The sequence below is a fragment of the Haemaphysalis longicornis genome, unplaced genomic scaffold (assembly GCF_048455015.1).
Source record: "Haemaphysalis longicornis isolate Haplotype H1 unplaced genomic scaffold, Haemaphysalis longicornis Haplotype H1 scaffold_2, whole genome shotgun sequence".
NCBI lineage: Eukaryota > Metazoa > Arthropoda > Arachnida > Ixodida > Ixodidae > Haemaphysalis > Haemaphysalis longicornis.
In genome coordinates, this window is record NW_027526295.1 from 288,489,584 (window position 1) to 288,510,570 (window position 20,987).

Genomic DNA, 20,987 nt, shown 5'->3' on the forward strand with positions numbered 1-20,987 from the left:
TGTAAGCGACGCTAGCCATCATGGCCTAGCAAGTATAGCTTTATTAATTCTGGAGCGAAAATTGGCGCGCCCTCACTGGAGTTACGAGATCCCTTCATACTAAACGCAACGAACAGAGCACGCAACTTTGAGCCCGTTTGATTTGTGAACCCGCGTGAATTTTTGACTCCATGAATTTTGGAATACATTTTGAATTTCGAGTCCATTTGAGTTCTGAGTCTATCTGAGTCAATTTGAGATATGAGCCCGAGTGCGTTCTAAGTTTATTCGAGTTCTGATCCCGAGTGAGTACCGAATCCATTTGAGTTCTGAGTCCATTTTTAGTTCTGAGTCTATTTTCAGTTCTGAGCCCGAGGGAGTTCTGAGTCATGCGCTCGCTGTGAGATTGAGTTTGAGTGAGCGTAGATGAATCGCTCAGCAAGAGTCTGAATTTGAGTAAGCTGTGATTCCAAAAAAAGAAAAAATGTGAGTGAGTTTGAGTGAGCTGGTTCAACTTGGCCGAGGTATGACACCAAGATTATGTTCCGGCCAGGCATACTTCCCCTCAAAGCCATGTTGCAGCTTTTCCTCAATAGTGGTCTTTCTGCGGTGAAGCATACTTTCAGTCTGCAAGAAACGTGTTTGTAATGGGCAACTAGTTTTCGCGAGACGATGCATGATAAACAAAAAATCCTCTAGGATATCAGGGATGATCAACTGAGATAGATACTGCTCTTTATTATGAAGCAGTGCGGTTTGGATACTGCGACCTCTAAGATATAGTAGCGGTCTGTCCACAAAAATGAGGAACATGCATAGTCAAATAAGCTTGATAAGAATAAAACCATCTAGTCATCCTCGCTAATTTACCGACAAACAAAGAGTGTTCTTTTTCCGCATTGTTTTATCACAAAAGGAAGACAGTTTGCGAGGCAATGTGATGAGATGGGCGAGAGCTGGCGAAGGACTGCATGAGGCCCGCGTACAGTACGATTTCCAGGGGCGGAGTTCGGAAAAAGGATCGACATTTCAGCAAGTTCGTATTGGTTAAACATCTTGAACGGCAGCGTAGTAGACTCAAAATGAGAGAAAGAAGACTTCAGGACGACGCTGTGCTCACAACTAACTTTATTTAAACCGCAACGCATACATAAGCACTATGGCGTGATATGAGGACACGTGGGTTCGGTCGCAGTACTTGTGTATGTGTTGCGCTTTCAATCAAATTAGTTGTGAGTAGAGCGTCGTCATGTCGCCTTATTTCTGTCGTGTTGCGTCTACTACGCTGCCTTTCAAGATGTCAGCGAAATTTCGACTTGTTTCTGCTTCGAAAATTCCCCATTTCGCTACATTTCAACCGTGACGTCGTTGCACTTCCGAGGCCTCTGACCAAAAATATCCAGACAAATCGACAGCTTTCCTTCCTTGTGCAGCATTACACCCGGTTGAATGTTTTCAGCCAATTGGGGCTGTCTCAAAACGGAAACTTTGAAACGGACATGAAATGAAGAAAGCGAACAAGATTCGTAAGTAGAGTGAGTGAGTTCAGCGACGTCCCAGTCATGTTAACCGGCCGCATGGGGTGGAATAACAGGTATATCTGAAGACTGGCACAGGTGATCGCGTCGTCAAAAGGAGGCAGTCTGAAACTTCGGCTACGCTAGTCACAGGACGGCATAGACATCGCGAGGTGTACGTACTGGGCGGAAAATAAATTTAGGTCGAGGCAATTTGTGGTGAGTGCCAACCCACAGATTCATACAGTTATAAGTCGGCGATAAAAGTGAGTTCCGCTGTTATTGCTCCCGAAGCTTATGCCAGGACCATATTAAAGGCGGCCTACAAGAATGCGTTTGTAGCCGAAAATTTTGGAAGGTACAAAAGTTTACCGGAGGATGCCAGACACTACATCGTTTGTAACACCATCTAAATGCGCTATTTTTTGTTCTTAAAGTAAATTCTGTCTCAGTGGCACGCCGCCTTAGCTTTGAAACACTGGCACGAGTCAAGGTAACAATCATGGCAATTCGAGCGCGAACTTCAAACAATTAACTGACGGTAATAAGGGAAAACAGGTGAAACAGTGGCGACTCACTACCTGCTCTGCGCCACTGGCCGTGTTACGTCACAGGGACTAGCCTGTGCTATGGGCGGTCACCGAGCAAAGCCACAGCCAACAAATATGGTTGCACATTTGTTGTCTGGCCTCTGGTTGCGTTTGATTGTCCCTCTTGAATGCTAGCACGCAGTTAGATTTATGGCTCTATTTTGGCACCTCCAAAGGACGACACGGCTGTCGTTGTGCAGGGGTAAACTTTAAATCCTGCGAATATTGTTACACCGCGGCACGACACAAACCATGGTGCATGATCGAACGATTTATTTACAATATTTACGAGCGTGTTCACGCCCTCCTCTTGTAAATATTTACAATATTTACAAGAGGAGGGCGTGTACGTTGCTCTCGCCCCGTCCGCATCGCTTCTGATGATGATTTTGGCAGGATGCCGCTAGGGATTGGCCAACCAAAGAATCTATCACGAGATAGCTTCGCGTTCAACCACCGTCGTCATCTTCCCGTAGGGGAACCACTGAAGAAGGAGAAGAAGACAAAGCTGCGAAGACGAGGGCGTCTACGTTGCTCTCAGCCGGTGCACCAACGTCAACAACCTTTACCTCACCAACGCTGACGGAGACTACCGATTCTAGCACAGAGACGACAACATCGACAAGAACAACATGAGGGACGAGTTTCGGCGCCTCGAGAACCACCGCCTACTTACCGTAACACAACAGTACTTGCGTGCCTTTGCTACCGGTGTGGACCCGGACGCGGAATTCCCTCTGGCGCTACTAAACACCAGATCACTCAACATAAAGGCAACACGCCTGCCACCTTTCTCCGAAAAAAAAATGGGCCCTTCGGGAAGAGGGGGGGGGGGGGGGGGGCGTGGTATATGAATGAATGAATGAAACTTTATTAACGATACGGGGGGCTTGGTAGCCTAGTTGGGGAAGAGGGGAGATATAGAATGTTTTGGGAGATATAGAAGTTGGGGAGAGGGTATATAGAATGTTTAATTTGTGTTGAAAAAAATACGCCATGTTTTTGACATATTGTAGCGTTTTCTTAGAGAGAAATCAACACAACGTTTGTACTGAAAGTGATTGAGAGCTTTGTTATTGCTCTGTATGTGCTTCACTGCAAGGTAATCGCAATTGCTGCAGCATTTCGTTGTTTTGTTCCTCCTTTAGGTCCCCCTCCGTCTCGGGCAGCACGTGCACACGTGTATTTTCTCTGCTCGCGTGTCTTTGCGCAGCTAGTCGACACATGTTTGTCGTCTTAGTTGTTGAATTGACGCTTATAAAATGCCAAAACAGACATAATTACGGCACGATGGCCAAAAAACCGGCCAATGACGGTCGGCTTCAAGTATGGACCGGCAACCGGCCCGCTGATTAAAAAACCGTTCGGGCCGGTCCGAAACCGGGCAGGTGGCAACCCTACGCCAGCTGCGCGATAAGCGCGTATGCGCGTCTCCTCTCTCATCTCCTCCTCTCCACTCCATCTGCTCTATATAATAAACCCGGTACGCGCGCCGCTTCCTTAGTTGCTGCTTCGGTTGCGACACGCTGCACCGTCCGATGAGCTGAATGGACGCCAACAATTCTGCTTTGCATCACCACATAGTTCCCTTCGGGGAGATGGTGTAATTTTTTTTTTTACTTCTCTTCTCCTTCTTCTGCCCTGTTATCTATAGGGCAGAAGAAGCATTCCCCCGCCGAGTAGCATGTCGGTGTTACGATTCCGGCAAAACTCTCGGCTTTATTCTGTAATAAAGAGCTTTCTCTCTCTCAATAAACGGCTGTTCTGCTTCTTAAGTGGCGGCGCGTGCGACTCGATCCTGTCGTCTACCCCCCTCTGAGTGCACCCCTGGAGCTCTGTTCAGCTCCCCATATCCACCAATGGATATGGGGACCTGAATGCTCCCTCCTTGCGTTCCTTCGCGAAACTGGAGTTAACCTATACCTGTAACGTAGTCTATGCCATCGAGTATACTATCGCAATAAAACAAAGGTCGTCGCCTACCGCAGGAGGCCATGCTGATGACAGCGGAACCAGCCAACATTGCGGGTCCTTCCCACCACGCTTCGTGACACAGCGCGACCCCACCTTCTTCGCTGGGCTTCGCGGTGATGACGTCGAGGAATGGTTGGGCATTACAACCGAGTCAGCGAGTTTAACCGGTGGGATGACAGCGCCAAACTGCCAAATGTAAATTTCTCTGTCACGGAAGTAGCCAAAACATGGCTCCTTAACCATGAATCGATAAAAGACCGGGCTGGATTCGCTACAGAGCTGCGCCGGACCTTTGACTCTTCCGCAGCTCGCTCCGACGGCGCAAAGAAGCTGGAGACCCGTGTGCAAGCAAGCACGTGAAACGTCCAATAAAAATACTGATGACGCAACCGCCGCTGGTGCTTCTAGTGCGCTTGTGCCCTAATGGTAAGGATTTGAAGGAATGATTGGAAAGTATGACAGTAAACCAGGCACGTCTGCGCCAACAATGATGCAATAACATTTTAGCCATAATGGGATTTTAAGTGAAAAGGTACAGGCAACACAAAAGAAACCTCAACTGCTAATGTCATTGGTAATGGAACTTCGGGTAGTAGGGAGGGGGGAGGCTCAGCCCGTACAAGCACGGGATATACCGAAGGATATCCCGGATGGGATATCCGGGATATTGCACCCCCGAGCCCCCGTAGTAGGCGCCTATGACTAAAACACTTGGTCCTGCCGAAGAGCCCCGCATACGCTTGCGCACCTACGCACATTAGCGTCACAAGACCGCTATAATCATGATATGACAGACGTAACCGTGATCTCTCTTACGCCCCAGGCGAGTCCGGCCGACGTGGCATCTGCGAAAAACGTTTTGCCTATAACGCCGGCAACTTTGTTGTTAAAGGAGTTCTGACACACAATTTTTGTTACGTTTTTCTCGCTTCTATAGGGCCTACAAGCTCACTAATCATAGAATATACATCAGATTGTCTAACGCAGCATAAATAATTACTTACAGCTCCGTTTATTCGTGTCAGTTCCGGTTTCGGTGAAGCGAACTCCGAGGCAGCCGCCATGATGGGAAGGCGCATTTGACGCCACTGTTCCCGTCGCACCACAGCCGATGCCGGTCTGGGCGCGCGCGCACATGCCAGAACGGCCCAACCAGCCGTAGACTTCTGCTTCGACGATGTACCCCTCGGAGGACGGGGCACTCCTCAGGGCGCCGTAATCTCCCCCATGCTGTTTAACATCTGTATGATTGGCCTTTAGGAGACGTTGGCACGAGTCGAGGGCGTCAAGCATACCATCTACGCCGACGACATCATCATTTGGTGCTCCGGCGGCTGCGAGGGAAGAGTTGAAGAAGCTATGCAGGAGGCGATCGATGTGACCGAGCAGTAGCTCCGCCCCACCGGACTTCGGTGCTCCCCCGCGAAATCGGAGCTTCTGCTTTACAGAAAAGAGAAGGGAGGCAGACCTAAAGACTGGAAGCCAGTCTCCGAAAGTAACATCACTCTTCGCACCGGTGACGGGGGGGCTGATACCCAGGGTAGACGTCATTCGGGTCCTGGGCATGTTTGTCGAATTCAATGGCGGGAATGGAACGGCTCTCCGCAACATCATCGCAAAGACGGAAAACGCTTTCCACCTGGTTCACAGAATTGCAAACCGACACCGAGGCATGAGGGAGGACAATCTCCTCAGGCTGGTCAATGCCTTCGTTCTGTGCCACTTCACGTACACGATTTCTATGCACAACTGGCTCAGAGCGGAACGAAACAAGCTCAACGCTCTCATCCGTAAAACAGTCAAAAGGGCTTTCGGATTACCCATCAGGACCAATACACAGGATCTCCTCAAGCTGGGGGTACACCAAACCGCCGAGGGGATTGCCGAAGCCCAAGAACGCGCGCAGCTCGCTCGCTTGAACACCACAGCAGCAAGGAAACGCATCCACGAAGAGCTAGGTTCCCCTTCTTAAGGATCCTCGAGGAGCAGTACCCCGATCCCTAGGTGCATTCGAGAGAAGTTCCTAGTGGCCCCGTGCCCCGAAACGTACATCCTGTCAACAACGAGGGCAGTCGCAAGGCGAGAGCAGTAGCAATCCTCAAACAGATCAAGCAAAAAAACATTAGAGCAAGCTTCGTTGACGCCGCGGAGCACAGCAATGGGAAAACCTGTGCCGTCGCTGTGGTCGACTCCAGCGGCAAGATTTCTAACAGCTTCCATTCGCACTTCAGACCCCCAAATCGCCGAGCAAGTCACCATCGCCCTCGCCCTGCTAGACGTTCGTGGGACAGATCTACGGTGATTCCAAAACGGCAGTCAGGGCTTTTCATAATGGCCGCATTGCTGAGCAAGCTGCTCTCCTTCTTAGCGTTTGGAGTCCAGATGCTTTCACGCATCATACAATTGACTGGTTTCCCGCTCATGTAGGATCTGTCGCAGCTGCTCCCCCGAACCTCACTGAATCCGCTCACGAGGCTGCGCATGACCTCACTCACCGCGCTTCCTCTGTAAGGAGAGCACACTCCCCTCCCCCTTACGGCCACAGGGACGCTCCCTCTACTTATGACGTGGTCACAAAATTCTTCTACATGTCTACAAGGGTCTTTCCACCCCCTCACCCCAAGTTGAATAGGGCGCAAGCCGTTTCCCTTAGACTATTACAGACCGGCACATATATCCTTGTCTGGCAGTTCTGCACGAAGTTTAGCCCGACGTATGTCGCGACGACGCCTGCCCGTCCTGCGGACAGGCCTCTACTCTAGCTCACATGCTCTGGGAGTGCGGGTCCGCACACCCCAAGTTCAGCAAGGAGGAGGGGGACTGTAGACAAGCAAATCCTGGCAGTCCGGCGTGCCCGTGACCTGACCGGTGGGCTAGACCTGCCGGTCCCGACGTGGAATTAGCCGGGTGCGCGACGAGCTCGCGTCATCGCCGGACCCCCAATAAAGTTCTTTCACTCACTCACTCACAGCTCACGTGACGTCAGTCCCAAAAACTGTGGCGTTATGCACAAAACTGAGTAGTCGCGCCAACAGCACCGCGGCCGCCTCAATACGTCACGGGAGCCCTGACGTCGGCCGTTTGGGTCGAAGCGCAGATGACGTCATGAACTTGCTCGATGGCGCGGATGAACTTTTTCGTGCGCGCAAGGACTAAAATTGATTTAAAATATCTTCTACTCAATGGTTACGATTTAAACTGCCGAGGGGGTATCTCCATGTATACAAAGGAAGCTTTTGACATAGTTATCTGAGCTTTGAAATTTTATGCCAGTGCTCCTTTAAACATGTGGTAGATTTTAATTACGTGCTGCCACGGCTAACCACGAGTGGTCGATCCTCGAAGACGACACAAGTTGTGGCGCGTCTTCAACGCTGCAACTCCCGTACCGCACAATGATTTGTCCAGAGGGCTTCGTCTGCGACGGGGTAAGTGTTACGCTCCACCACTTCTGCTGCTGTGGCTGGCGTGAGCGTTTACTCCGTCCCATGCTTGGCTGAGCTGAAGAAGAGAAAGCGCACTCGGGAGCTGAGGAGAGTTCCCCTAGAAGAAGAGAAGAGTTCGGCTGCGGACGTCGTGCGGGTGCGGGCGTGTCTTGCGTCCGATCTGTCGCGGCTGCAGCGGTTCTCCGCCGGTTGCACGTCGCGGCCCTGGGCGTTTAATTCTGCCATGGGCGCTCTGCTGCGTTAGGCCGTCGAGCGTTAGCTCCCGCTCGCTAGTGCCCGTCTTTTTGCTTGAATCGTCACTTAGCAAACTCCGAAGGTTCGGGACCACCGTGTACAGCACTTCGCATCACAGCCTCTCCTCCCCGCTTTACCGCTCCTGTAGAGTTTCATCTGCCGGACGCAGCACGGCGCCAGACTGTGCCCTGGGAACTGTGCTCGTGTTCGCTGGTCTCAACCTAAATGGCAACCCCCCACTTCTCTCCCGTCCTTTCTTCACCTCTCTTTACTTCTCTCTGCCCGATCCTATTCTCCCCCTCTACATTCCCATCCCCCGGACTGGGTTGAATGCAGGTGAACCCCCCTGCATTCAACCCAGGATTCAATGCGGGGGTTCACCTGCATTGAACACTGATGGGTTCGAACGCCAGCTGCCTAGGATCGCACCCACGGGCACGGGACGCCTCTCGGAACTCGGGGCGTGCGGTCTGGCAGCGGCAGAAAGAGCACGCCGACACGACGTCGTGGCCGCGTCTTATATAGATGCTCGCCCCTACGGGGCTCACTCCTAATTGCAGGCTTTCAATAAATGTTGTTCTCTCTCTGATTAATATCCTCAGTCCATTTCTTTTCTTCCTTCTCGACCGAACCACTCAGTCGTCAGTCAGCCAAGCCGGGATTCTCTCCGCGCTGTGCCCACCTGTTCCTGTCTTTACAGGCTACGCTCTTGTCTATATAAATCCCTCCCCCCCTCCGCTCCCCACCGGACGTAACACTATCAAATGTGTTGGTGGGGGTGGTACCGGTGAGATGGCTCATACCCACACAGCGGGATGGGCCAGGAAATGGGTGCCTTACCGAAAGAAACTATGTAGTTTGGGGCGGGGGGGATAAAAATATTTAAATTTTAGAATAGATTAGCAGTAGATGACTAGAGAAATAAAAGTGAGGAAATTATATAGTGAATTTAATAAGGTAGAGAGAACGCCATTGCATAAAAATTAGGAAGTAAGAATAACGAAAAGAGAATGTGGTACAGACGAAGCAGTGGGCAAGGCGCGCGTAGGTTTTACAAGGGGATTCAGCAGGGCCAAATGATATCTAACCCGGCACACGGCCTGATTCTAGAACGAGTAAGTGTAACGCAGGGCAAAGGTCCCCGTGGCAGAATCCCAGTTCTTTCGCCCCGAATGACAAAATCAGTGTAGCAGACAGTGGGAGGATGCATGATTACATGTGCCTTCTAAGTACCTTCGTCGTATAGAGGAGAACCGTTGGAAGGAGAAGAATAAATGGTTGGTCGTTTCTGGTTTATTGCAGATAGCGCATAGCGGCGACGGGACCAGATTACAGCAGTGCAAGTAATCATTTAAATTTGGCACGTGACAGCGAAGCTAGTGGGGGTGACTTCGCAAGCTCGCGAGTGACTTATGCCGCACTTCCATGAGTACCGGAATTGCTCGAGCTCCGAGCCTTCGTAAACAGAATCAGGCGATAGACACCAGCGCGCCTCTGTGTCGTCCCTTGTCCGTCTGCGTTCTCTTCGAGTGGCAGTGTCGGGGTAAATGATGACGTCCATTGCCAAATTGTTACCATTGCTTTACTTTGTTCTGAGGCATCGGATAACCTGCTTTATGTTTTTCCAGTGTCAATTAAAAGAGGGATGGTAGCTGATTTGCTGACTCTGGCTATTATGCGTGATTACAGCGTTAAACCAGCAGAGTGCAAACTTCTTTTAAATAAGACAACGGTTGCAGCCTCCTGTTTGCTTTGAGTGCACGTTTTCCCATATACCTTGGAGACAGTTTAAGTGCATTTTGTTTGTTGATAAAAAAACGGGGAGCCTTAAGTATACTTGATGTTGCCGTTATGCGTGACTGCAGTTTAAGATATAAGGCTACTTTATAAACGCTGAATTTTCAACGATAAGAAATTGCTAGTATACGCTTAGCACTGTAAGGGGGTAGAAGTTTGCGCCATCACCGCTATCAAAAGCTGTCTCGATCACAACGTAAATACAGATTAGCGCTATTATTATACGCAACACAGCCTCTTATGAGTAGAGGTTCTCGTACGGCTATATTACCGCGATTTTATTCTTCCGCATCCCATCTGCAAAGGCCCCTGTATCCTGGCCACACTTAGCCGCCTTACGCCGATCCGTGTGAGGCGAGAGTGGCCGGTTTAAATCCAAGCCGATCCAAGGCGCCCCGGCAAAAGGGATTTGCGTGGCGGCCCGCAAATATTCTGCGAAAAACGGCAAAGAAGGCGCGTTCGCTCCGCGCCAAGAGAAGAGGGGGCGGCATTTGCATAACCCAGGCGCCTTTCCCCACAAGCGAAGGCCCCGGCTAGAGATCGGCTTCGGAGCGGGGGCGCATTAATTCCGCGGCTCTCGCGGCATCCTGCGGCGCGGCCGCCGCGCGCCAGAGAAGACGAACGGCCCCGCGCGCGCTATCTCTATCGATTGTGCCAGGCCTGCGAAAGCGCAGGCTCCATCCTGGCCAGATAGGAGGCCCACGGCGCGCTATTACGCTGCATCGCCTCCAATTACCAATCTTCGCCCATTAAACTCCACAGAGATCAGTCGTGCGCTGGTGCGCCGAAGACGCGCGCCAAGGTAAACAGCGCGATGCTCCGCCACCTCCGGGCCGCGCTTCAGGCCGCCGCCGTGCGCTGCGAAATAACAAACGCCTCTCCCTGGACGGCGCCCGAAGCACCAAATTTTCCCGCATATTCCAGGTATCGCCTCGCAAGTAATTACTTTTGCGTGATGCGAGCCCGCTCGGGGTACAACGCTCGTGGCAACGTACACAGGCGCGGGTATCCTCATTGGAGGATGCCAGGAAACATGGCCGCCCGCCGCAGTTGTTTCTCTTCGTGGGGAGAAAGGAAATAAAGGCGAGAGGGAAAGGGGGACCTGGGGAAGGCGGTGTTGCCATGGCTCGGGTGTCCGAGACACTGATAAGCGGCCTATAAAGGTGAGCGTGAGAACTGAAGTGCCGCAGTGCGCACTTGAGAGAAGTCCGACCTCTGGACGCCCCCTGGAACATTCGAGGGGATAGCGGGAACCGGGGTGCGCAATCTGGCACGCTCCTGGCTCGCCCGGGAGCTGCGCGTCAAAGGTGAGTTTCAATGTCCCGACTTGTGCTCGCGTTCGCACTGCTGCCGAATATTGGCCACAACACTGTTTCCCTCAGCATCCACGGCCAGTGTTATAGAGGACATCTGTAAGCAAATTACCGCGCTCGTTTTGATCTTATACGCGCCCGATTCTTCACAGTCATCAAAAAAGCAGTGATAAGGGGAAAAAATACTTCTCTAAGGTTCTTCAGATTGATTGATTGATTGATTGTAGGGTTTAATGCGCCAATGCAACAAAGGCGATGAGGCGCGCCGTAGGGGAGGGCTCCGGGTTAATTTTGACCTTCTGGGGATCTTTAACGTGCACCTAAATCTCATACACACGGGCGTTTTTGCTTTTCGCCTCCATCAGAAAACCGGCCGCCGCGGCCGGGAATCGAACCCGCGTCCTCGTGATCAGCAGCACAGCGCCTTAATCACTGAGCTACCGCGGCGGGTATTATTCAGATGGTTCACGCTCTTGAAATCTCTGTGAGCAAAACTCCTTTGACGGCGTCTACACCTGAGTCGCGCTTCGGATTACGCTCCAGGGAAAGAAGGTATTTAACGCGCGCTGCAATCTTGTGCGAACGGGAGCTCACGAAAATCTGCTTCATCGGAAATAGGGTCTGCGCGGCAGAAAGAGAAACAACTTTATTTATGCGTGGCATGTAATCAAACCTGTAACCTTGTGCTCCGCAGCACATCCTTGTTTGAAACGCACGCATTTACTATAAAACTTCTTTCTGTTGTACCGCGCAAATTGCTCATAGAGGCTATCCAGTATGTCACGTCCATTACTACAAAGCTTACTACATACAGCTAATAACAGGCCGTAAATCCACTGCCGATTAAATACCAGTGACTAAGGGCTGGCTTTGCTCAGGGAACGGATAGAAACTCTTCCCGTAACGGAACTGAAATTTCCCGCTCCACTATGTGATTTGCATTTCTCGCGATCCTATCGTCCAATCACGATTTTCACGCTCCAACACGGACCCAAGCTATTCTGTGACACCAGCTCATTAATTCTGTCGCGTCAATATAGTAGTGATAAAACTAATGGCGCTTGTATGTAGACAAACTTCCCGCAACTGCGCTTCTCGCCATCGCAATTTGACGTACGCATTCGTTCCGGGGACGTGCAATCAGAAGCAGCAGCAGCAGCCCATTTGTGTCCACTGCAAGACATCTCCCACGTTCCCCCAACCGTTCCTGTCTTACGATGCCCCAATACATTCTCTCTTTTGCCTCCGAATTTTCCGATTCTATCCCCCCGTCGATTGACTGACCTTCCTCCACTCCTAGGTCCGTCCCTCGACACCCACCATCGGTTGTCCGTTCTCCGGAGCCCACGTCCACTTGTTCCTTTTAATTTGTGCTGGGAGGCCTTCCACCCGAATTGTTTCCGTAATATGGGATGCCCGTTTCCTATCCCTGAGCGCCATAGGCGTGCGCAGAGTTCTCGATTAGGGGGGGGCAAAGCCTAAGCGCTGCGCCCCCCCCCCCCTTCCTCCTTCCCCCTCCTTACATCAACTCCCGACCTCTTCTCACTGAAGGCCTAGCGGTCCGAACGCAGTGCGAAGAGGGATGTTCGTAAAATTTTTATTTCAATGCTATGGAATTGCAACACACAAAATATTTCTGAGCAGAAATTTTTAATTTCATGTGTTACATCGGCAAGGTATGGAGCAAATTTGGCGCTCCCCTTCAGATGATTAGGGGAGGCGGCCGCCCCCCCTTCCCCCCCCCCCCTGTGCGCACGCCTATGCTGAGCGCTACTCCTCTCATCCCTCTTTCCATCGCTTAAGCAGACACGCGGAGAACCTTACCTTCAGCGTAGGTAATTAAATACTTGAAGAGGTAGAGCTCGTCTGTGCTGATCCCAATCCCGAAGAAGAAACCCGGCGTAATATTGATATGAGCTAGGGGACGTTCGGCAAGCACATTAAAATAATGGACAGCAACGGTGCATCTATTCCTGAAAAGAAAGGGATGCAATCAATGTGTAATGACTTATTGGTCAGAAAACTGACGCCTCACTAAGCGCCTTGAAAAAAAACCTAGGTCAGCCCAACAAGCAGTGGAAAGAAGGATGCATAATGCATGGGAGAAATTAGCCGAAGGAAAAAAAAAGCCAGTTCGGAAACATGACTAACAAACGCTTGGCTCGTCATTCTGTGCGAGTGAGTTATACTGGAGAAAGGAAAAGAAGGTTGTCATTTGTTCGCGTGTCATTGAGTGCGCAAACCACGCGCGAACTTTTTGGCGATTATTTCGATGCAACTTTCCTTAGTATTCTGATTTATTCATTGCCCTACGGACCAGAAAAGTCTATACTTACCGTGACATATACACAGGGTCAGCATAGCAAGTTGCGTGAAAGAGACAGAAGTGATTTTAGCATTAACCGCGCCGCGCAAAGCTACAAGAAATATAGGAACAGAACAGACGAGAAACGGAGTGAAGGAGCAGAAGGGAGCAAGGTAGGATTTGCAATTGATTCTTATTTAGCCTGACAGCGTCGCTGGATGCGCAGCTACGTTTTGTCTTTTGGGCTAATGTCGTTGCTGCTGTTTCGGACACCCTGGTCCGTATCAGCCTTGCAGAATTTGCGCGCTGTTTCGCCGCCTCAGCGCCCTCATTACTTGGCAGGGAACACAGTCACGCTGCCATCTTCTCGCAAATACAACATCGTGGATAAATTATAGCAGTAGGCGAGACACGATCCGCCCTTCTTGCTTTGAGCAACTCGGGTGTAGCAGAGCGGACGCAGTGTCAAATGCAGAACATTTCTGCCCCAGAGAGTCCAGAAGTTCTCCTTGTCGAGGAAATGCATTCGACACCGTCTCCCCACACACTCTGGTCACACTTTCCTAACTTGCCACCAACTAGTCCATCAAGGAACCCTATACCGGTTCCATGGTGGTCTAATAGACTAGCAATTACGCCTTTGTAATGTGGGTTTTGTTCCGTTCCTGTCCTTCTTGCGCACATGTGCACCGGGATGGCGCAGGGTCTGCTTTTTGTGGCCGCTCAACCAGGGGAAGGGTACCTGAAACAGATAAGAGCGAGTTTTCAACGCGGTAAAACCGCAATGCTATCAATACCACGCGAGTGTCAGTGGTACCCGATGACGTGGATCGGGGCGATAACACGACGAAGAACCCGCCATACAACGTTTGTGAAGTCGCGTACGAAGCTTGCATCTGTTATGGCTGAGGGGCTATGAACGGCAAGCAATGACCCAGGAGCCGCCAGCTTACGTCCTGCTTAGCACGCGCTTTCTTTGCCCAGCACCAAGAGGCGAAGTCTGGGGCACTCGCCTGCGGTCCATACCGTGCGACATGCGCAAGTGCCCGGCGCCTAGCCCGCCGTACGCCGCCGTCCCCTGCACGCCTTCGTCGTCGTCTCCGTGTGACTCGTCCTCACCACGCCTGACAAAGTTCCGCCAGCGGCGCCACAAGGCCAATGCGCGCGAGCGCCAGCGCATGCACGGACTCAACGCGGCCCTGGACACGCTGCGCAACCGGGTGCCCCTGCCTGCAGTTGCTCCCGCCGCCAGCGGCAGTCGCCACCAGGGGCCTCGGCTGTCCAAGATCGAGACCCTGCGACTGGCCAAGAACTACATCGGCGCCCTTGCCGAGACGCTGCGCCTGGGAAGGCCCATGGAGACCACCGTGTTCGCCCGACACCTTGCCAGAGGCCTCTCGCAGGTCAGCGCCCTTTTCTATGCGCATGTGCTGCTACGGTGCTTGGGGACACCGGACAAGGTATGGGGGAAAAGGTCATGGTTTACCGGGTAGGGGGTCAGGCAGTGGCGCACTTGATGCTCGAAGGGCTTGCACAGGCACGCGGTCAGCGATGTTGAGCGTAGGTTGGTTGTTGTTTGGGGCTTGTGAGGCGTGGGGATCAGGGTACTGTCAGAGTGGCGCCACATGGTGCCGTGTTTCCAGTGGTGGCTGAAGAGAGTGAGCAGGGTCGCTTGGGACTCGTCGCCCAGGTTGCGGGTTAATTTGTTTGTCATCGTGTGTCGGCCAAGGGTCGCGTTGCGTGTGATGCGGACTTAGTGCTTGTTGCAGTTCTGTGAGAGTGAATGGAGCATCGAGTGGTGTCATTAGGGGTTCCAGCGTTTTCCTGACCAGGTAGGAGTGGATAAGCTGAAGGGGTGTCCAATGAGGTGGGTGCGAATTGAATCAGTTCCCGCAGAGGGACTGAGTTATTATGAACAAGGCGTTGGATCTGGTGTTGCCCAAGCCTTCGAGGGAGTTTGTGCCCGAAGAGCTTCCTGAGGATATGCCAAGTTCATTTGTTGCTGAGCATGCCTTGGAGTTCATTGCAACAGCTTCGCCAGTTTTAATTTTCGAATGCTTGAACTAGGTGGCTGCCTGTAGGGCAATATCAGCAGTTTGTTTTATGAGGGGCCGTTTGTGCTTGTCCTTCCACGATTCACTGGCCAGTGGCGGGCAGTCCAGAGGAGTGAAGTAGCTAGGTGGAAGTCGGCCGCGGTGTCCTTGTCGACTAAGAGGAACGTGCTGATATGCTCTCGGGCCACGTTTTCCAGGGCTTCTGTCCACGCTTCGGAGTTTTCTTCGATGGGGGAAGGATTGTATCTCTGCGTAAGGGTGCCCAGTTCGTAATGTGGACTTGCCCGATTCGGCGGGCCGAATGAAGGTTGAGTATTTCTCGATTTACAGGGATCGCTTCCGATGGTGTGCATTAGGTGGGGACGGTCTGGGCTGAGGCCGGAATTTGTATCCCTACAGACACTGGTTCTAAGTCGGTAGGAGCGATGAGGGAATGATTTTGTGTGTCGCAGAGGAGGGCTGTACCCTTTTTGGAGGCAAGGTGGTACCCAACGAGTGATGGGGCACTGTGAAATCCTCTAGGAGGGTGAGGGGGTTGTGCTAGGACCTTCAGCTTGCATCGTGAATAAAATGATCAACGGTCTTCGGGGGGTGAGTGGCAGGTTATAGACGTTTAGGATGTAGACACTCGGAAGATTTGCGTGTATATATAGAGAGAGAATTTCTAGGAAGGTGTGGGCGATGTCGGATGTGGTGGACTGTTGTTGCGGGCTAATACGCCGGGCCACTAGCATGGCTGATCGATGTCGTGCGTCTTACGTGCAGCAGAATTAATCGCAAAGCTCGGGTTTCGGCATTTTCTTGCAGCGCAGTAACATTGGGGGGCTGGTGTGCAATGTAATGGCTTAGTTGCGCTTTTTTTTCCTACTTGGAGGAGTCCCACTGGTAAATGTACAACTAAGGGTCTGCCGGCAGACTGCGGCTTTTGTGAGGGGGATAGTTTAACTTTCTTAACTTGTGGATGTAGAAAAGGACTGGGAGGAAGCGTTCTCGAGAATGCTGATTCACGGGCTGAGGGCTTCAGTGGTGCGGTGAATAGTTTCGGCTGATTAGGCGATTTATCTTGTTGAGTTCCGTTGGGGCGATTTCGAAACGTTGGTAGATGGAGGGGAGCACTTCCGTCTCGGCGGTGATGGGCAGGGGAGTGGCGGTACCGGGGTTTTGGGGTGAGCGGGCCAATTTTCTTTTCTTGCACAACGTGCCAGGCCTAAACGAAGGCACGCGTCTCTCCGAGGAACGGCAAGAAGAAACGATCGGCGGCGTGGGTCGGATGCTTGGACCACCAGCGTCCCTTTTGGCTACCGGGATGCTCTGGTCAAGCAGAAAAAGGAGCGGAGCAGTTTTCTCCCCCTCACAAAAGTCTTAATCACCCGCTCCTCATGCTAGAGAAGCGCCGTGGGCGCTGCGTGGGCGTGTGACGAACGCACCCGTTACGTGAGGTCACCTTGCTCTGCGTTCTTAGTAACGCTTTCGAAATAGAAAAAAAAAATTGCTGCCCTCCCACTCTGTGGAAAAGGATGACCTGCGAAGCTAGACGCGGTCTAGGGACAGCACGAAATAAAGCGCGTTTGTTTCTAACTCGCGCTTGAGCATACTTCCTAGCCAATTAGCTGAATGATACTTCGAATGACCCGAGCTTTATTCTATCGGACACACTTGGGGCTGTGTGTTTCACTCTCGCGTCGTACGCATTTTATTATCCGTGTAACACACCGACCCAAAATCGCTCCACCACTGAATACACCGGCTAGAGCAGTGCACGGGCCGCAATTTCTAGGCCCGGCCCGACCCGGCCCGATAGAGACCCGGCCCGGGCCCGGCCCGGGTCCGAGAAATTTATAAAAATTGAGCCCGAGCCCGGCCTGAGCCCAACGAATTTTTAACATCTGAGCCCGAGCCCGGCCCGAGCCCGCCAGAGTCTTGTTAAATATCATCCCTAGTCCGACAGGGTGTTAACATGAACTAGAAGAAGTTTGCTGTTAACCTAAAAAGCTAAACACAAAGCGAATACAACTACTTTAGATTTAAATTTCCTTTAAATATGGACCGAACTTTGTACAACTTATCCTTACTTAGAAGCTGTATTTTCGGTAGTCGTGTAACTTCATTTGCCACTTCATTTGCCATTCTTCGAAATCAAGACACACCCGAGGATACCTAAAATGATTCCGAATAAGTAGATTTCTTTATTATTGCAACTCTTCAACAGATATTGCACCTTTCTTCTTCTATTCCTTGCTGAAATTTGATCAGACGATGCATCCGGTTTCACCAGTTGATTTTGTCTTTCTCTCTAGTTACGTTGGCAGCATGATTTTATCTGCGCTTCTGTTCTTTCTTGCCTTTATTCATGGCTCTAAAAAAAATTTTGCGCGAAAAAATTATGGAATCTGCTTAGGAAATTGGTTATTCAAACTCTGCACACGCTGCGAAATCCAGGTCACGTTTGTTCTGTTTGTTTTAGTTTGAAAAGGAGAGAGAAAATACAATCATGTTGTAGTCTGTGGCTGGAGTGCCCTCGTTTTCTGGCCCGTTCTCTCCCACTAAGCTGATGGGACCCAGACGTTACTTTTATTGATGTGACGGCTTTCTAAGTGCAGTAGTCTTTTTATCATATCTTTTAACGGCGTGGTAGTGAATTAGCACTTCATTTTTTTGTTTTCACTTTACCTGAAATATCAACAAGAAAACTTTCTCTTGCAAACAGTTTAGAATTTGCGGCACAGGATATCCCGGCCTCAGGAACTGCCCGGGTCGGATCGGACCGACACGGCCCGACAAAATTTTGGTTCAAGCCCGAACCCGGCCCGAGCCCGAGAAAATGCGTGCTACCCGGCCCGAGCCCGGCCCACAGGCCGGGCCGGGCTCGGGCTTTCGGGCCGGCCCGGGCCCGTGCACTGCTCTACACCGGACAGCTCGCATTGGGCCGTTCGACGTCCACGCTTAAGCCTCCTGCCACCACAACGGACCTGTCACAAGCAAGGGCACGGCACCTATAGCTGCGCGTTCATGCCCCCCCCCCCCCCCCCCCCCCCCCCCCCCCCCTCCTTCGCTCCACTCCCAACTTGGGCTCGCATAAACCGGCCACGCATAAACGGCGCTACGGCCGCTGTCCAACGACTGCGCAACTTGTAAAAGAGGCATCGATGGTTGCGAGGGGAATAACCTTTGTGATAACCGTTGTGAAGGGGGGGGGGGGGGGGGTCAGTGGTGGCGAAGAGGAGCCTCAAAGCGGCGCCGAGTAAACCGCCTTCACCGGATTGAAAACTGGGGAGGGGGGGGGGGGGGTGACATATACAGCCTTGCAGTAAAAAAAATGAGGTTTTGGATGCAGCGGGCGCACCCTACACAATCCTCCCATTGGCACTGCAAAATGGTTGATCATCGTAGTAAGAGCAGATGGCAAAGGCGGCTAAGCTTTGTGGGCAACTCCAGAAAAAGAATGTTGTGTAGTCGTTTTTGACTGCAGGCCGTCAGATGGTGATAAGCAGTCAGCTGCCTCACTGCCCGCTAGTGGAGAGAGGCATAGTCTGTTATGCATATCTGGGAGCGACAATATAATGCACCCTTCGCGTTTCGTTCTCAAGCCGAAGGCTAGTGGTTTGTGAGCGACCTTCCCACTGGAACAGTCTGCAAGGGTAACGATTTCTGCCATATAAATTACGCGCATACGCTGTCCTCTTGCGCACGACTGCGGCGCGTGATGAACCGACGTTTTTTCCTCTCCGCAGGCGACGACAAACCTTATCGCCGGGCAGCTGCGGCTGAGCCCGCGAGCGCTGGCGACGCCGGTCAGCCACGATTGTCTGCCGGCGACGACGGCGCCCTGGGTTTCTGGCGCGACGCCTCCGCAGGCGCCCCCGGAGTGCCGCTCCGCCGCCGTGGCGGACGCCTACGAACAGCCGCCGGACGCCGCGCTGGTTCAACGGCCCCCCGGCACGCCATGCGCGACTCCGTAGGCCGCCTGATGGCCGGCCGCTTTAGCGAAGGACCCTGTGACGAGCTCGATGTACCGAGCATCTGGGCTACCGCCCGACCCTGCAGCCCTGCTGCTTCCTACGCACCCATGCACGCATGGTCACGACTTGGTCCGCACCCACTGCTACAGCCTGTGACGCTCAGTAATACTAAACGCACTACAGTTCACTTATTGCCGCGGTATTCTGACGTCACAATAACTATTCCATGCGATATTGCTAATTTTGCTAGGTGAGGATTATATTGGGGAACTGTCCAGCCTCAACATTCATCCTTTGGCCGGTTAGGGCGCTTAGCTCGAGGCTGTAGCCCATGCTGCTTGCAAGAACGCGACAGCAAACACACGCGCACGCACACGCGCAAAAAAAAAATCAAACAGTACGACTGTTGTCTGTTTCTCTCATCTTTATGCATCCCAGTCACGCTGTCAGTTTCCGTCGACGTCACTAACGCGCAGAGTTATCGGTGATCTGTATAAATGCTGGTCCCTTGCACGCGGAGCATTGGCATGGGTAGTGTCTGAATTACGTTTTTGAAAGTAACTGACAGCACGACACGCAGCTCCTTTTCTTTCCTTTCAGGTGTAAACATTCGCCGTGCGTCCGCACGGCCAACAAAATAACCTTTAATCTGATGTATATATGCTAGCACCATATCACCTCCACGAATAAAAATTGTAATAACCATGTGACTACTTAGATGCACGCATAACATCCGGCTGAGATATTTCAGTGCATTTTAATCATCGCAGATTCTTGCATTAAATGAAATGAAATCTGGCCGTGAATTGTGCCATTTGACTCTGCGATGCAGATGTGATCGGGGATGTGCGCCCGTGTGTGTGAGCGTGGAGGGAAGGGGCGAACGAGAAGGCCTGAGCGTCGAGATTTCGGCGCACGTTAAAGTTCCCCGAGTGGTCCGAATTCGTAGCACTCATCTACGTCGCAGCATGAAGCACATACATTCAAAAATTCGCATGTATACAGCGAAGCCTCGCTATAAAGAAATCGCTTTTTTCCGAGTGTTTCATTGTCCCCATAGTGCATCAAAAGCGGCGCGCGCGCGCGCGCGCGCGCGAGAGAGAGAGAGAGAGAGAGAGAGAGAGAGAGAGAGAGAGAGAGAGAGAGAGAGAGAGAGAGAGAGAGAGAGAGAGAGAGAGAGAGAGAGAGAGAGAGAGAGAGAGAGAGATTTTATTGTACGCAGGACCTAGGTCCAGGTCCTGATTTCAGGCTTCAATTCAAGCTCCGCCTATGTAACCTAGTAGTATCCGCCACGGTGGCTCAGTAGCTAAGGCGTTGCGCTGCTGAGCCCGAGGACTCGGGTTCGATTCCCGGCCGCGGCAGCCGCTTTTCTGATGGAGGCGAAAGGCAAAAACGCCCGTGTGTACGAGATTTCGGCACACGTTAAAGATCCCCAGCTGGTCGAAATTAATCCGGAGCCCTCCACTACGGCGCGCCTCATCGCCTGCGTTGCGTCGGCGCGTTAAACCCTACAATCAATCAATCGCTTATGTAACCTAGTACAGTCGAACACGGATATATCGAACACGGGTATATCGAATTATTGTCTATATCGAACTCATAAATTATCCCCTTGAAAATGCTGTGTAAAAGTATAGGAATTCGTACGTTTATATCGAACCGTATTTTTCGCGACATTGGGTATATCGAACGCCGCGCGAGCTGGGAGGTGCTCTTCGGTGGTCGCTGCACCCCCGATTGAGGTTGAGGAGCATGTGGAGGAATGTGCGGGCATGGCGAAGGCAGGTTCGCGGAACTAATCCCCCCTACCGGAACGTTA

General features: G+C 51.9%; 1 protein-coding gene across 2 annotated transcripts; it reads left to right on the forward strand.

Annotated features, from left to right (window-relative positions):
- Nucleotides 1-10,742: 10,742 nt before the first annotated feature.
- On the forward strand, nucleotides 10,743-20,783 carry LOC144167816 (neurogenic differentiation factor 1-like). 2 transcript variants are annotated; one of them, XM_077696982.1, is made up of 3 exons: nucleotides 10,743-10,844; nucleotides 14,140-14,558; nucleotides 18,941-20,783. In XM_077696982.1, the coding sequence occupies exons 2-3, from the start codon at nucleotides 14,190-14,192 to the stop codon at nucleotides 19,166-19,168; spliced, it is 597 nt and encodes a 198-aa protein (XP_077553108.1). In that variant the 5' UTR covers nucleotides 10,743-10,844; nucleotides 14,140-14,189; the 3' UTR covers nucleotides 19,169-20,783. The 2 variants fall into 2 exon arrangements, with proteins under 2 accessions (XP_077553108.1, XP_077553107.1); XM_077696981.1 differs by lacking the exon at nucleotides 10,743-10,844 and having other exon boundaries at nucleotides 13,943-14,558.
- The last annotated feature ends 204 nt before the right edge of the window (nucleotides 20,784-20,987 follow it).

What these genes read in the sequence shown, in the direction of transcription:
- LOC144167816 (XM_077696981.1), top strand. Translation starts at nt 14,085, where the DNA reads ATGACCCAGGAGCCGCCAGCTTACGTCCTGCTTAGCACGCGCTTTCTT. An exon ending in TTGCCAGAGGCCTCTCGCAG is followed by an intron (nt 14,559 to 18,940) that starts GTCAGCGCCCTT and finishes TCCTCTCCGCAG; the next exon opens with GCGACGACAAACCTTATCGC.